The sequence below is a fragment of the Delphinus delphis genome, chromosome 2, assembly GCF_949987515.2.
Source record: "Delphinus delphis chromosome 2, mDelDel1.2, whole genome shotgun sequence".
Classification (NCBI taxonomy): domain Eukaryota; kingdom Metazoa; phylum Chordata; class Mammalia; order Artiodactyla; family Delphinidae; genus Delphinus; species Delphinus delphis.
Genome location: NC_082684.1, coordinates 112,683,427 through 112,698,921, shown reverse-complemented (window position 1 = coordinate 112,698,921; position 15,495 = coordinate 112,683,427). Strand labels below are relative to the sequence as shown.

General features: G+C 38.7%; 1 protein-coding gene across 7 annotated transcripts in view; it reads right to left on the bottom strand.

The window, feature by feature from the left end:
• The window catches only part of CHD2 (chromodomain helicase DNA binding protein 2), a 142,850-nt gene that overhangs the window by 47,103 nt on the left and 80,252 nt on the right, over positions 1–15,495 (bottom strand). For all 7 annotated transcript variants that reach the window (XM_060005483.2, XM_060005484.2, XM_060005482.2 and 4 more), the window contains 9 exons: positions 13,339–13,501; positions 12,847–12,999; positions 10,306–10,377; positions 7,112–7,261; positions 6,206–6,354; positions 5,083–5,179; positions 4,558–4,650; positions 2,293–2,463; positions 1,187–1,362 (listed from right to left, as the gene is read on the bottom strand). In XM_060005483.2, the coding sequence (XP_059861466.1) occupies positions 1,187–1,362; positions 2,293–2,463; positions 4,558–4,650; positions 5,083–5,179; positions 6,206–6,354; positions 7,112–7,261; positions 10,306–10,377; positions 12,847–12,999; positions 13,339–13,501 (1,224 nt within the window). The remainder of the gene's footprint in view (positions 1–1,186; positions 1,363–2,292; positions 2,464–4,557; positions 4,651–5,082; positions 5,180–6,205; positions 6,355–7,111; positions 7,262–10,305; positions 10,378–12,846; positions 13,000–13,338; positions 13,502–15,495) is intronic.

Sequence of the window (15,495 nt, the reverse complement as noted above, 5' to 3'; positions counted from 1 at the left end):
GGTCAATTCATCAAGACAACAGATTATAAAGCATACACACCTAACAGCAGAGGCCCAAAACATATGAAGCAGAAACTGACAGAACAGAAGGGAGAAGTAAACAATACAGCAATAATAGAGCCTTCAATACCCCATTTCCAATAATGGATAGATCAGGCAGAAGATCAATAAGGAAATGGAAGATCTGAACAATAGTAAACCAAATAGACTTAAAAAACATCTATAGGACACTCCACTCAACTGCAGCAGAATATACATTCTTCTCAAAATAACACTGAGGGTAGGGGAAAATAGAAATATGGCACACACACAAGATTGACTACAAACTCATAATGGTTAAAATAATACCCGGGGAGGGGGTGTGCTAATATTCTATCAATGTTTGTATACATTTACATTTTTCCATAATAAATTAAACAAAGAAAGAATAAAAGAACAGGTATAACATTTAGTGGGAAACAAAGACCTTGTGATTTCAAATACTGACCTAAAAGGACTATTTGATAATAGTTAAAATTTGGGTTAGACCATAAAGTTAATCATTTTCATATTTTCTACTTTCTTCAGCTTTTTAAAAAAATAACATGGCAGCTAGGGGAAAAGTGGTTTGGAAGCAATAATTTTAGATTTTTCTGGAGGGAAAAGGGGTGTGAATCAGACACCAACAAATGTGTAGTAAGTACTGACATAGAAAGATGCCTATAATTGGTTATAAGTGACAAGAAGCTGCAGAACAGTATGTTGTATATACCAATAAACCAAACTGATACCAGCACTAACACTGATGGAAAGTAAACTGGGGTTATCTGTACTACTTTAATTTTTTATATTTATACCATTTCTTTTATACACATTGATACATATGTGTGTATGTATTTATTCATATTCTTCAATAAAAACAAAAAAGAAAGTTTCAGCCCAAGTTTACCTCCAACAGCCTCTTTCCTCTTGGCTGGACTTGCTTTGTGAAATGTTCAGAACCCAGAACAAGAAGTAAACAAACAGAAAGAGCTCAACTGAGGAAAACCTTGGAGAAGGGAGAATCATCCTGGGGCCTTGGAGCATGACTCAGTCCCCCTTGCCTTCCTCTGACCTCCCTGTCATCAATGTCAGGGATCCATCAACCTGAGGCTTACAGCATGTCCTTCCAAATGTGAGGGGTAAGGAGAGCAGAGCCCCCACTAACCTCCGGATCTCGGCATCAGTGAATCCCTCCACAAGGTCCTTCCGCACACTTCGGGGGCGCCCTCTGCGCTTGGGCTTCTTGTCGTCATCAGAGTCATCTGTCTCACTCTCAGAGGCAGAGGATCTCTGGGCCTGCCTCTTAGACTCAGTATCAGAGTCACTGTCATTTGTCTGAGCCTGAAAAGGCAAAGTCACATTGTAGCAAGTGCCAGGTCCAAAAGATCTAAGGACTAAGACCAGCCCATCTTAACTCCTTAATACTCAGAACTTCCCATCGTATCAGGCAAGTCAATTTCCCTTTAAGGAGGAGGCAGATGGCATGTGATGAAAGAAGACCTGCTTGGGATAGTCATTCTGCCAGAGACATACTGTAATGTCATTAAGTAAACTGGAATAAAAATATTTGGATTGTGGCTTCATGCTTACTTCCTTGGGCAAATTACTTTACTTCTTCATGCCTTTGTTTTCCATTTGTAAAATGGGGACAATAGCACCTATAATACAGTGTTTTCATACGAATTAAATGAGTCAGTAAGTGGAAAAGCACTAACTTATGCCTGACATACAGGGAATACTCAATGATAGCTACTATTAGCTAATACTGATTTACTAGGATCTCAGACAAACCTGAGTCTGTTATCTCCAACAACTGGGTAATAAAACAGTCTATCTACTTAAATGTTGTTGCAAAAATCAAATTAGATAGTGCCTATGATAGAGCTTTGTAAACTGAAGCACCTTTATATAATCTCTTACTATTTATGCCAAGTGCTATAAACAAACACTTAAAGGTGAAAAGAGGTTTGACTCTGAAAGGCAAAGGCCTTGCCAATTAGAACCAAACTCTTAGACTTACTGGTTCTAATCTCAAGGGCAAAATGTAAACTTCTGTCAAACTCAAATCCTGTCCAGCCATCTCACAAAGAGCCAATCTGCAAAGATCAAATGCCTCACAGGTATGCGCGTGAGCCTTGTGCATTTTTCCATTTCCCTCTGCTAGGTTTCCTATAACTCTACCCTGGAACCCTCCACACATCTGGACAACAACATAAGGTGAACAAAATAAGAAGTATCAATACTTCCATATCTTTCATGTTACTTGTTCACCTTTTTAGTGGAACTCCGAATTCGAGGCAACATATAAATTTCTTCCAGCTCTTTCTGCCGCTCTTCCTCCTCTACTTTCTTCCTTTGCTCCTCTGGAATGATCTCATCCCAGTCCTTGTGAGGACGCTCTTCTAGTTCTTCTTCATCCTCCATTGTTGCGAAGTTGGCAACCTTAACACAAATGGACAACCCATTGTCTGACATTTCCCTATTTCCCAAACACCATCTACTAACACACCAACTCAAGCACTGTTTTTAATCTAATATGCTATGAATGATAATAGGACTCCTGTGATATTACATAATCAAATAATCAATTTTCTACTCATCTCTCCCTTATCGCCCCCCCAACAAAATCTACTTGCCAAATCCTAAAGTTCATCAGAAATTTTACTGAAAAACAGGGAAAGATATAAAGCTACAAACTGCCTTATAAGTTTTATTGAAAGATTTGCTGTTAAATCATACATACTTTCTAATGTACTAATTAGAAATTTTAGATTTATTTAGATTATAACATTTGAAAACCTAATACTAATCCGTTACAAACTTACAGTCCTATACATTATAAATCGCTACTGAATAGAGCTCATTCGAAACAACCCATAACTCAAAGCAGTAGCTATTGGTTACCTTATTCATTTTTATCAAAAGTATAGAAGCTAAAGGTCTGTAAGAATTTCATATGCTCAAAACTTCATGTTAGTCTTAGGAATAAAAACAAGAACACAAAATGCAAAAAACTGAAACAAACCTGGAAGAATATTCCATTTATTTCCTATCAAATATTTAATATATTTAGACCAGGACACCATCATGAAGATTACTTCTGTTTAAGAAGGGAGCAGTAGCCATAGAAGTGAAATCCAGTTGAAACACTAACAATTCACCTCCATCCTCTGCATCCACAGACACATTAACTCTGATCCTAGAGCTCTGTGATCCACTCAACTCCTTTCTTTTTCTTCCACTAAGACAACTTCTACCTGTGGCCAACCTTGGACTTCATCACAAAATAATGCTTCCTTTCAAACACTTCTTCCTCAGCCCTTATGGGTCTACCACACATAACCATCAATGTAACCTCCAGGTCTTCCCCGCTTCTCTAACACGCATGGAACCAAACCATGATGAATCCATTCAACCACGTTCTCACTGGCATCTGGGAAACTTTTGCCACTTTGATGACTCTTCGATGCCTCCCAAGCCAATTCTCCCACCTTGGGATGGCCAACTGATTCAACTTCTCTGACCTCAAGTATTTCTGGAGCAAGTCATATGATCCTGCTGACTGGCTCTAATGTGAAGCCCCATCTTCTGAATTCAGCTCTACACCCTAAACCAAGTTCCTCCTGGCAACTCCTGGCCCCTGGATGGGACTATCCCAAATCTTTTCCACTTCTCAGCTAACACCTCACTTAAGGTCACCAGTTGGAACTCCTACATCTTCTCTCCCCTCTATTCCCTGAAGTGTATACTTTCCTTTTTCTTTCAAAGGCCAGTTCCTCCATCTGTGCTTTTGATTATATCTGTTCCAGTCTCCTCCTGGGCAATGTGCAACCAAATTTTCCTTCTTTCCTTAGAACCTTCAGTATTTCCCTATTCTCAATTTCTTTCCTCAACCTAGAAACGTGGTAACACCTTTAAAAAACTTTGCCTTGCTTGATCCTTCTATCCTCATAAATTACTTTCACTGTTCTCTTCACTAAGCTTTTTAATAATGTCTATACTCAATGCTGTCATCTCCTACTCATCAGGTACGCAGCTTCTGCATTTAGTCCTGATCTCATTTAATTTTCTATCAAATACCACTAACTACCCCATAACTGTTCTTAAAAAAAAATCCCACCAAGTCAAGAGCTTCCCAACTGTCACCTTCGATTTTCATACCTTTGACCTCTCTTTCTTATGATTCTATTAATGTCTCTCCCACAACCTCTCCACCCCTCCCAGAGCTCCACACTACCAAGTTCTCCACCTATCCCACTGACAGCTTATTCTCAGCCCTTGTCACAGCGACTTCTTTTCCTCTACCCACTGAATCTGGGCAGGATGGACCGCTTCAGTGGTGACCCTCATGGGGAGGACTATGTGGTCTATACCCACGTCATACTTGGAACTCTAGAGAATGATTTTGAGGGGTATGAGTCAACTTCGGTAAATAGAAAAGCAGAGTCCCTTGCACCCAGAAAGTACTGACAGGCATTACTTATTATTGGTTCATGAATCAATGCCAAAGACTTTCTCAGACAATGATTTTCATACCTTAAATTGTGACAGAAGCTCATCTGTTGCACTTGTTGAGACTTCATTCTCTCTGGTTTCAGCCAAGCGCAAAATTTCATCTATATCCATTTCCTAAAAGAACAGGAGCAACACAAACATGGTAAAAAGGCAAGCAGTGGTAAGCATTTACTGAAAATGACTGGTGCAAATAAATCGACTCTCTTCTCTGATATTCCATTTTCTTTCACACTCTCTGTTTCATGTCCTTTACACCTAATGTTTCAAACTACTATTTATACAAATGATAAGATGAAACTTCAGAAATTATGAGAAATAAAATTGGAATAAAAAAGACCAAAGACAAAATCCTCAAATGCTTTTCTCATTCTTTCCTAGTCAATTTAGTAAGAGCTTTTAGCCCTGTAAGAAAAAAAGAGAAACTATGTTCTGCAAGTAACTACTATTTCCTTATAAAAGCCTCAGACTCAGAATCGCTTCGAGAAAAATTTCAGACTCTCACAGATGATACTTATCAAGAAATTTTTTTCCCTTATTGTTGACTACCTGAGGCTCTGATTCCTCCCCTTCGAGTTCTTTGAAGAGATCCTCCGCTCCAAATTTCAAAATCGCTGTCAGCTCTTCTTTATTAAAAGGATTTGAACTGCAGAAATAAAATGTAGTTGTAATCTTTTAGGAATGTCAGATAACCTCTACGGAGTTCTAAATATCTATTCTTCATAAAGAGGTCAAATTACTGGTGAAGATATAAATTCTGCCACAAGAAAAATGATCTCACAAATATTTCATGTTTTTTAATCCACAGGATGAGTCTGCAGTGGTAAACCTAACCTAACAAAAGATTAAGAAATCAATTATTTTCCTGTTGATTCATCTGTTACATGGTTAAGCAAGAAAGATAATTAGCAACATGAGAGAAGGGAGTTCTCTCTTTGTCCTTTGACTCAGAAAGCTATCATTCACCATGAATTTTCAAACTCCTCATCTCTGGTCCAAACTAAAAGAACAAGCTTTTTCTGCCTAGTTTCCTCTTTAATGGAAAATTATCATCATCTAATTAGGAAGGGCTCATTTGATCTCACCTGTAACACAAGTTGCAGGACTGCCTCAGAAGATACTCAACAATTTGGTCAAAATGTAAACTCTCTAAGAGAAATAGTTGTGTTTCCAAATAAAGCCAACTAAAACTTAACTACTTTCCTTTTATAGCCTTCTGTTTTCAATAGGAAAGATAATCTCCACACAAAGTTTTTTACCAAGAAATAGATACCAATTCAATCTGGTGCATTCTCACTGCTGAAAAGTCCAAGGCAACACTGTGCCAGGATGAAAGCCCAATGGGGAGCACACAGCTGCCACTGCTGCTGCTGTGTCATATGTCACAGGCAGAGCCAAAAGCAAAAGGCAAGAGAGGAGGGCAGGAAAGAAAGAGAGAGGGCACATAAGAAAAGAGCTGATATGGAAAAAAAAAAAAAGAACCCGAAGAAGAAGGAGAAACAGGGAGAGCAAAATAAAATGAAAATGCCATCTTCTTGTAGTTCTGGCTTGGCCTTTTCCAGGTAATTAATGGATTAATGTCTCTTGTAAAGCATCCTATTAGAAAAATGAATTATACCAAATGTTGACATAAAATTGACTCTGCTACCTCTCCCATCTTTCTGGCACTTACTTGGACCTTCCAGAGTTGTTTTCCAGAACTGTCCGGCCAGTGGTATCCATGCGCTGAATCACCAGATGGTCCAATACCATCTTCTTTTTGGCCCGTTCTATGATCTCTTCCTCCACGGTCCCCTTTGTAACCAAGCGGTAAATATTTACCTGTAGGAAAAGGAAATGTTATGCTTATGCCTGATCACACATACAAAAAGTTACCTCTGCCTAAAACCAAGGGGGAAAATAAAAAAATATTTGTTCTCTGCTATGGCATATCACTTGTAAGCCATCCATCCAAGCAGACAACTTAAGTATTGTACATGCAATATTTTTACTATTTACAGCACGTTACATTCTTAAATAAAATAGCCCCTAAGGAATTATTATAGCCTTGTTCTAACAATAAAAATGCTGCTAAAGAATGATCTGTCTCATTGAAACTGAATCTTTGGCCACATATGAAACTTAAAGAGGTACCCAGTACTAGAGCAGACTTTGAAATTCATCTACGAAGGAAACAAGTGTGTACGTTTCCAACATACCACAGAGCTAATACTGTTCGTGTGTAATAAAAGTAGACCATCTTGAACAATGTTAGAATATTTTAACAACTTTTCCGTAATAAAATAGATGGAAAATTTCAATTCTAAGTCTATTCATCATATATCTTTGAGTAAGCCAGAAAGTTATTGGTGATATACTTTTCAAACAGCAAAAGAGAATAGTTTCATATCTATAAGCTCATCTCAGCCCCAAAGACAGCTTCTCTGTACTAATTAACAAACAGACATCTACCCTTGGGGAAATGAAGACAAAACAGGAAAAAAAAAAAAAAAGCATTTTACAAACATCCTGAAAGGGCTGAATAACCTCCCCTGCCCCCTCCCCTCCAAGCCATATCTAGAGGCCCCTCTCCACTGACCTGCTTCTTCTGACCAATTCTGTGGGCTCGGGCTTGTGCCTGCAAGTCGTTCTGGGGGTTCCAGTCAGAATCAAAGATGACAACTGTGTCCGCTGAAGCCAAATTGATTCCCAGGCCACCAGCCCTTGTCGAGAGCAGGAAACAGAAGTCCTGTACACAATGCAATATACTACTTTATGCAGTGGCCTTCTCAGAAACAGTTTCACAGTCCAATAAGCCCTTATACCTGGAAACCCCTGCAGGTGTGAAGAAAAGTGAGATATGATGGACAAACTTTATGGAGGCTACAAGAATGTCAGGGACTTGATGGCAGAGTGAATTTTCATTTGATTAAGAGGTAAGAGTCAGTGCAATGAACTAAGGAGTAAAGTAGAATCTGATAAGGCAACAGGAGCAAAAGAATTGGTGTTCTCTCCTGGCTAAAACTAGTATACAAGCAGTTAACAGAAACCAGACAAACTTAATTATCATGAGGATTGTTTCAGCAAGTTGCTTAGATACTTATTTCCTGGGTAAAGGTGGATTATGCCATGTAAGGCATTCAGTATGAGCAAGGAGACTTTATTGGGTAAATGTCCATTCATTTGTTAGGCTGGTGAGGAACACAGAAACACTGTACTAAGAGATCACATGACTGAACCACTGGACAGCACAGGATCCTCAATCACCACAGAACATGCACAAAGAAAACCAGAGCAGGTGTGGCCGAACAGCAGTGTGTGGGAAAGACCCAGGCACTGACATATTCCAGTTTCCATAGCAATGATAATAGAGACTGGGCAGGAACAGTACACCAGCCTGCATCTGAGTGCTCAGAAAAAAAATGGGCAGGAGGCAGAGAATAAACTCTGAGCCAGAGAAAACCAAAGCCAAACATTTCTATTTCCAGGGAATTTGGTCATGTATCAAAGACTGACACCTTTCTGGCATGGAAATGGCACTCAAAAACTGGTAGTTCTGAGTTACATTTTGATAAATGGGTGTATTTAACACATATACACAGATGCAATGAAAAGGTCTCCACATTCTAAAATAACAGTCACATTCACCAACATTATGCCGTAGAAATAAAAATGGAGAGCGCTGTCTCACAAGAGCTTTAAACAATTTCAATAAAGAACTGATTAACAGGGGGGTTGAAGCATAGTCTGTGAGCCTTGGTGGAGATACCAAGCAACACCACACTCTGAAGAGAAGCCTGCAGGTAAACACTTCAGAATGAGACACCTAAAACTTAAATGAAATCTGGGGTCTGAATGATCATAAGAAATATTTTCAATGTCACTCTTTATCAAAGACAATATGAATTATATTAAGATATTTGTGCCCATTATCAAATGGTAAAATGGAAATATTCATACATAAACATTATGAATATGAATTGTTTGGAAAGAGTGATTTAGCAAAATGTATCAAAAATCTTTTTTATATGCTCATATCCTAGCTAAACATCTGAGAACAATAAAATGGTCAAATAAATGATGGAACAGGCATGAGAAAATATTAGAAATTAGTTTTTTAAAATATTTAATGACACGGGAAAATGCTCAGAGTAGAATTTTGAATGAAAGGCGAGCACAAAACTATATGCAGCATGATCCCAATTGGGCAAACATAGAAAGAAACAAAGGGTTTCTTCCAGGATGAATGGAAATGCACCCAAATAATGTGAATAGCAAGCTTTCTCTGGGATGGAAGTTTTCTTCTTTGTATAGTATTTCTTCTTTGTACTCTTCACCATCTTCCAAAATTTCTAAATGTGTTTATATTACTTTCCCCCAGTAATAAAGTAATTTTTTAAATTAATTAAAAGAAAACTCAGAGTTGCAGAAAATGGTAAGGAATCTCTATTCTATATCTAGCCATCGGACAGGGGAATCAACAGAACTATGAAGAAAGCCACTTTAGCTTTTTCTTGAGAAAGGGCGATATGAAACATTCAACTCACACTGTGTTTTAAACTAACAGTAGGGACCACAAAACCAATCTCAACAAATACTGAAGAAGAGAAACAGGTAACACTGATGGGGTGCTTGTTGTGTACCAGGCCCTGCGCTCAGTGCTGTGTGTGGAGCATGGCACTTAGTCGTCACAGCAGGATTATGAAGCAGGGCATCGTGGTGCTTTTACAGTTGAGAAAATAGGGAGGAGAGAGAGGAAGATGGAATTAGATGGTTATCAGTGTTTTTAGTAATTACATTCCTCTTCTCCTTGACCATTCAGAGCTTTGGTTCTGAAGAGATTAGTGCCCAAAATTCCTCAAGGAGAACTAAAATTTTAGGCTGGAGAAATAGGCAGAATACCATAGTCTAACTAGGCTTATGTGCTATTCAAGGGGCAGGAGTCATACCATTCTGGACTGAAAGACAGACATTAAGAGTGTTCAAAGCTCTTGAGAAAGCAGAAAGTTAAGCCTGGTCTATTTATAGAGAATAGGGGCCCAGACTTCAGAAGCTCTAACGTTCTCTCCAAAACACTTCTAGTTCTACCTCTGGCCCTCACCACAGCTTTCTTAACTCCTCACACCACTATAGCCTTACTTACACTAAACTTCTTTTCGCCTCTTCTCTCACATCCCATGGTATTTAATAGTTTGATATGCACAAATTACAAGGTTACCACGGTTTCTAACTTGTCCTAAGTACTCTTCCACATGTACCTTAAAAACAAAATACTTTATAATGCCAAATTCAAGTTGGATACTTAACAGATTAACCAATGTTGCTATTAGCTCAAGCAAGGGAATTAAGCCACATCCTGCCGGGGTCCAACAAATCTGAGACATAGCAAACATACTTTTTAAGACTCAAGTCAGCAAAAAAAGTATAGATCAGAACCTTCTGATGTAACATACATGTCAAAATTAATCCTACCAGCCAGCCCTCCCCAACCCTCGCCTTGCGGTTCTTCTAGGCCCAGAAATTTGGCATCTGAAAGCCACCAGAGAACCCTCAGTTGATACCGGAACTACTCTGTCATTAATCCAGACCAGGGGAGATAAACAAGCATGCATATGCTTTTCTGGATTGACAAACAACAAAATTAAGAGGCATCTTTAGTGATTTCTCCTTCCCTTATCAGGTAGGAGAGCTGCACTGTGAAATGTTTCTGAAACAGAATACATTAAGCTAGAAAGGCTTTCCCCTTGATACAGAGCCCAAGCTGCCCAAATAACAAAGCCATGCATGCTATACCTCAGACCCATCTGCATTGAAGTGGTCCAGTGCCTGTTTTCGGATTTCTCCCTTGATGGAACCATCCAGACGCTGTAAAAATAAACCATAAGAAAATCATAAGGTAGGAAGATCAGCTACACTCAAAATAGAACACCAGACTTGTAACCTTCATCACTCCAACACCCACTGAGTAAAAATAACCGGAACACACTGGCAAAGTGCTGTCCAGGGGCTGTGCTTCAGCAGCACACCCAACTTTGCCCCAAGCTCTCCGGTTACAAACTCAAGGTCAGAAGCTTCTGATTCTAAGGGCCATCTAGGTTTATCCAAGGATCAGAATGGCCACCAGGACATAAGGAGAAAGGTGGCAACCCAAGCTGTGCTTAGAGGCTTTGTCTGCTTCTACATCTGTGCGTACCAAAGAGATTAGGAAATAGTACCACTGGTCACCTCATAATTAGCTCCTGCAGGAAAATGGTGCTCCTTAGCTACATGGCTAAAAGTTGCCCTGTTATTAAGTGCTCCATAAACCAAAAAATTATTTACATAATTTTGTTTGGAAAACATTTTCCCATAATATTGAAAATGTTAAAATTAAGTGAGTCATGTATCCCAGCTTTTCTGAAAATTACACTCTAAAATCAGAGCAAAGTGTTCAAACAGCCAAAATGTATCTTCAAGAGAGCCTCTGGCATTTACTAGCACATACAATTCTTACATTAGACTATTATGTCAATTCTAGGTCCAAAACAATGTCACCACAGAGGAACCATATAATATGTAAATACTGAAGAATTCCTACTTGTATGCTATATATAAAGCATTTCGGACTCTTTAAAATCATTTTCACATTACTTCCCCTTAATCACCACTTGAGATAAACTACCTCATTTTACCGAAGGCAAAACTGACCGGGCAGATGTCAGCTGACCAGTGATCAGTGACAGGGGAGGGGTGGAGTCTGTGGAAGGACCTACAGCTCAGCGCTCTGTCCACCAAACCCAGAGCCACCTGATCACAGGTAGAATCACACATGGGAACCCCCTTTCTTCTTTCTGACTACCAACTCTACTGAGAGCCTTGACCCAAAGATAAGTCTAAATGGCAGGTTCACAACCAGTATTTGAAATGAGAAAACCCAAATGCCCTCTTTTCAATATTCTAAGAGAAGACATTAGGCATGATAACCTGAGTAGACACCAGACTACTCATTCCCTAGAGAGAAAAGTAACATATTCTTATTTTACTTGATACCCAAATGATGAGCTAGACCTGAAAGCTCCCAGGGGTCAGATGTACTGAGAGATCACTGACTCTCTGTACTGTGCTATTTTTGGTAACAACCACGGTATTTAACTATATTCTAAGACAACCGCTGAAAGACCACACAAAGTATTGTGGATATAACAACGCCTTTCAGGGTATGCTGAAAGAAAACCTGTTACTGAGTTTTAAAGCTTGGCCTTCTTAGAGAGAATCACTGCCTTCAATTATCTTCAGTATCAGCATAACTGCATGAGTCCATCCAAAATTAAAGAAAAAGTTTATTTAATGCAAGGCAGGGCTTCCCTGGTGGCACAGTGGTTAAGAATCCACCTGCCAACGCAGGGGACACGGGTTCGAGCCCTGGTCCATAAAGATCCCACATGCTGCAGAGCAACTAAGCCCGTGTGCCACAACTATTGAGCCTGCACTCTAGAGCCCACAGGCCACAACTACTAAGCCCATGTGCCACAACTACTGAAGCCTGTGCACCTAGAGCCTGTGCTCCGCAACAAGAGAAGCCACTGCAATGAGAGACCTACGCACCGCAACGAAGAGTAGCCCCCGCTCGGCGCAACTAGAGAAAGCCTGCGTGCAGCAACAAAGACCCAACACAGCCAAAAATAAAATTAATTTTTTAAAAAAATCAAGGCATTATAAAAATATTAGGCCAAAAGTCAAGGTAAATTGCACACATCTATAAATAAATCAGAGATAAGTTTCCCATTGTCTAACACGTAGAAAAATATTATGCTGAAGAAACTTTTTCCCCCTTATTTTTCTCATCTTACAAGAGATTAATGAATGAAGACAAAAACCCAAAATTATAATTCTGCAAAGTATATTCAGGGACGAGCAAGGTTTCAAGTATACTGTTCTCCTGAGTTCCCCAGCCTCACGGCCAGGGTCAGCTTCCTTTGGGGTGAAATATAAAACACTGTCACCTCTCTTTTTCTTTCTTTCTTAGGATTTGGGCTTCTGTCATCAGGTTCACACTTCCTTCCTCGCTACTTTTACCACAGGCTCAGAGATGTAAGATACCATCTAACAACACTTCTATCCCCATCCCTCACCCACCAAAAAAGAATAATCTCCCATGATCTTGTTCATTACAGGGTAGCCTAAAGGCATGGAAGTAAAAATTAAGACCCGCCTGGAACCTTAATCTCAATTTGTTTGAAACAAGAAAACTCTTGTTTTCTCCTTTAGGATAATTTACCAAGCAAAGCATACAACCTAGAGGGAGGGAGGGAGGAAAGGAGGAAGGGAGAGACCCCAAGTACCAAGCATCCTCACCTGGAAAGGATAGTGCTTAATAGTCAGGTACTCAGCCAGGATATCCAACATTCTCACCATCTGAGAGAAGATAAGGACTCTGTTCCCTCTTTCTCGAAGTCTTGTCAACAGTTTATCTAATAGAATCAGCTTCCCACTGCTCCTGATCAAGGACTGAAGATTGAAAAGACATTCTAATCATCATGTTCAAAAGCATACTTCAATCTGCCCTTCCTCTCTAATACGAGTTCATATTTTTAAAATCATCTTTAAGCTTTTGGAAGACTTCTGCAATCTAGCTGACAAGCAATTCCTAAAATGCCCTTTACCTAGTATCTGTGACAATATACTTTCCAGATTTTTCCTAGCTATTTGACTTTTCTCACCTGTTTTTAAAGCTTCTTTTGATGCTCCTTGAAATTACCGAGGAGGAAAGGGAGCATTTTGATAAAAAGCATCTATAGAAACTAAAGTGTCTTTAAGAAAGCAATTACAAACAAGGTAAGCACACACCAGAAGAATCTCCTGTCCATTTTCCCTTTCGTTTTCTTCGGGAGGTTTAATGAGATAACAGTGGTTGCAGCACTTTTTCAGTTCCATCACAATATTAAGGAAACCAGATGTGCTGCCTCTTGTTCCTTTGGCAAGAGCCTTGTAATTTCTAGTCAGAATCCATCTGCAAATTAAGATAATAATGATATTATTAGATTCAAAGAAAGAGAGTTGGGGATACCAGCAGATTATAAAAGGAAATAGTGTTACTGAGGGTGGGAGGCGGTGGGTGGGGGCGTTAAAAAGGCAGGGAGGGATGCTTTATTTTATATCTCCTGCCACCTAACCAGGAACCCTCACACATCTCCAGTCAGATTCAGACCATTAATCATTCTATTGGCTATTTCAACCTGGATGAACACAGGAATATTAAAAGAAAATAATAGCAACAAAATATATATATTCATAGAACATATATTACATATATGTATTTTATATAAACAATGACTGTCACTGAAGCAGTCTTTATTGTAGTATAAAAGTGGAAATTAAGCTGTCTCAAATTAGAAAATCAGTTAAATAAATTAGATATACCAAAGATAGAAGCTACAGGGACTTCCCTGGTGGTCCAGCAGTTAAGACTCCACGCTCCCAATGCAGGCGGGCTGGGTTCCACCCCTGGTGAGGGAACTAGATCTTGCATGCCTCAACTAAGAGCCTGCGTGCCACATCTAAAAGATCCCACATGCTGCAACTAAAAGATCCCTCATGCCGCAACTAAGACCCGGCACAGCCAAATAAATACGTAAATAAATGTTTAAAAAAAAAAAAAAAGATAGAAGCTACATATCCATTTAAACTGTTGTAAAAGGGTATTTTACATAATACAGTGTTCATAACGAGTATGTTTTATATCCCAGTTTGAAAATATTAGAACTGCTTTTTTTCTGAGTAGTGAAATTTCTTTACACTTTTAGCAATCACACTTTTAGGAATCCATCTCAAAGAGGAATTCTCAAGGATTCTCACCGTAACACTATTTATAAAAGTATTTGAAACTATCCAAATGTCCATCACTAGGAGACTAGTTGAATAAACTATGCTACAGATCCACTATTTAGTTGTAAAAAGAAAGGACTGTCTCTATAAACTACTATAGAGTGCTCTCCAGCACAGCCGATTCCCATCACTAAGTGAAAAAAGTAAGGTATAGAAAAATGCATACAGCATGCTACCACTTGCACAAGGAGGCAATAAGAAAAGTTAACATCTGCTTATATTTTAAAAATTAAAAAATAAAGGAAAGATAAACATTAAGATTTTTAAATATAAAAGTAATTCTTACCTAAGGAAAAGAGGGACTAGAATGGGGGAGACAAGGATAGAAGCCAGATATCTCTGAACATACCAGGCATGGCAGTTTTGCCTTCGGAACTCTATAAATCTTATAAATAATCATGAACAAAATTAAACAAACCAATCTCTAAAAAAAAAAAAAAAAAAAAAAAAACCACTAAAATGAAGTAAATAAACAATTGTATCCAGTCAGTACCTAACCAAACAGAAGAAAAACCATCTCAAGTGCTTTAAGCCTCTTACCATTTCTAGTGGGATATACCTTTAAAAAAAAAAAAAAATACTATTTTAAAAAACCTTAACCTGTTTTTGTTCTTCATCTTGCTAGTGGTAATCCTGGCACCATTATTTTAAGACTGTGTGTGTAGTGTGAATTAGGCTGGTGCACTTGAGAAGTCGAATTTTTGGCATGGGTATAAGTTCATTAAGGTCAAATAAAATTTCTGTAGTACTATTTAACTGGACAAAACTCATGATGTATTTTTATCTTTAAAAACAAACAAATTTCCTAACTCTGTCCACTTTAAAGACCAGTGAATAATGTCCACTGCAATTGCAAAGAGCACCCCCAGTGCCGTCTGTGACCTCCAAATATCATTTTCCAATGAAACAGGATGTGAAGCTTTTTGGCTGACTCTAGTTCTGGGGCAGGAAATGAACGAGACGAATCTGAGCATTTTATCATTCCAGAAAGCAAAGAAGCTATCAACTACAACTTGGATTTTGTCAAAAGAACTTGAACAAGTTCCCACTGGCTAAAACTGGGACCATTAGACCATGAGTATAGATAATAACTGCAACAGAATAAAACAGAAATAAATA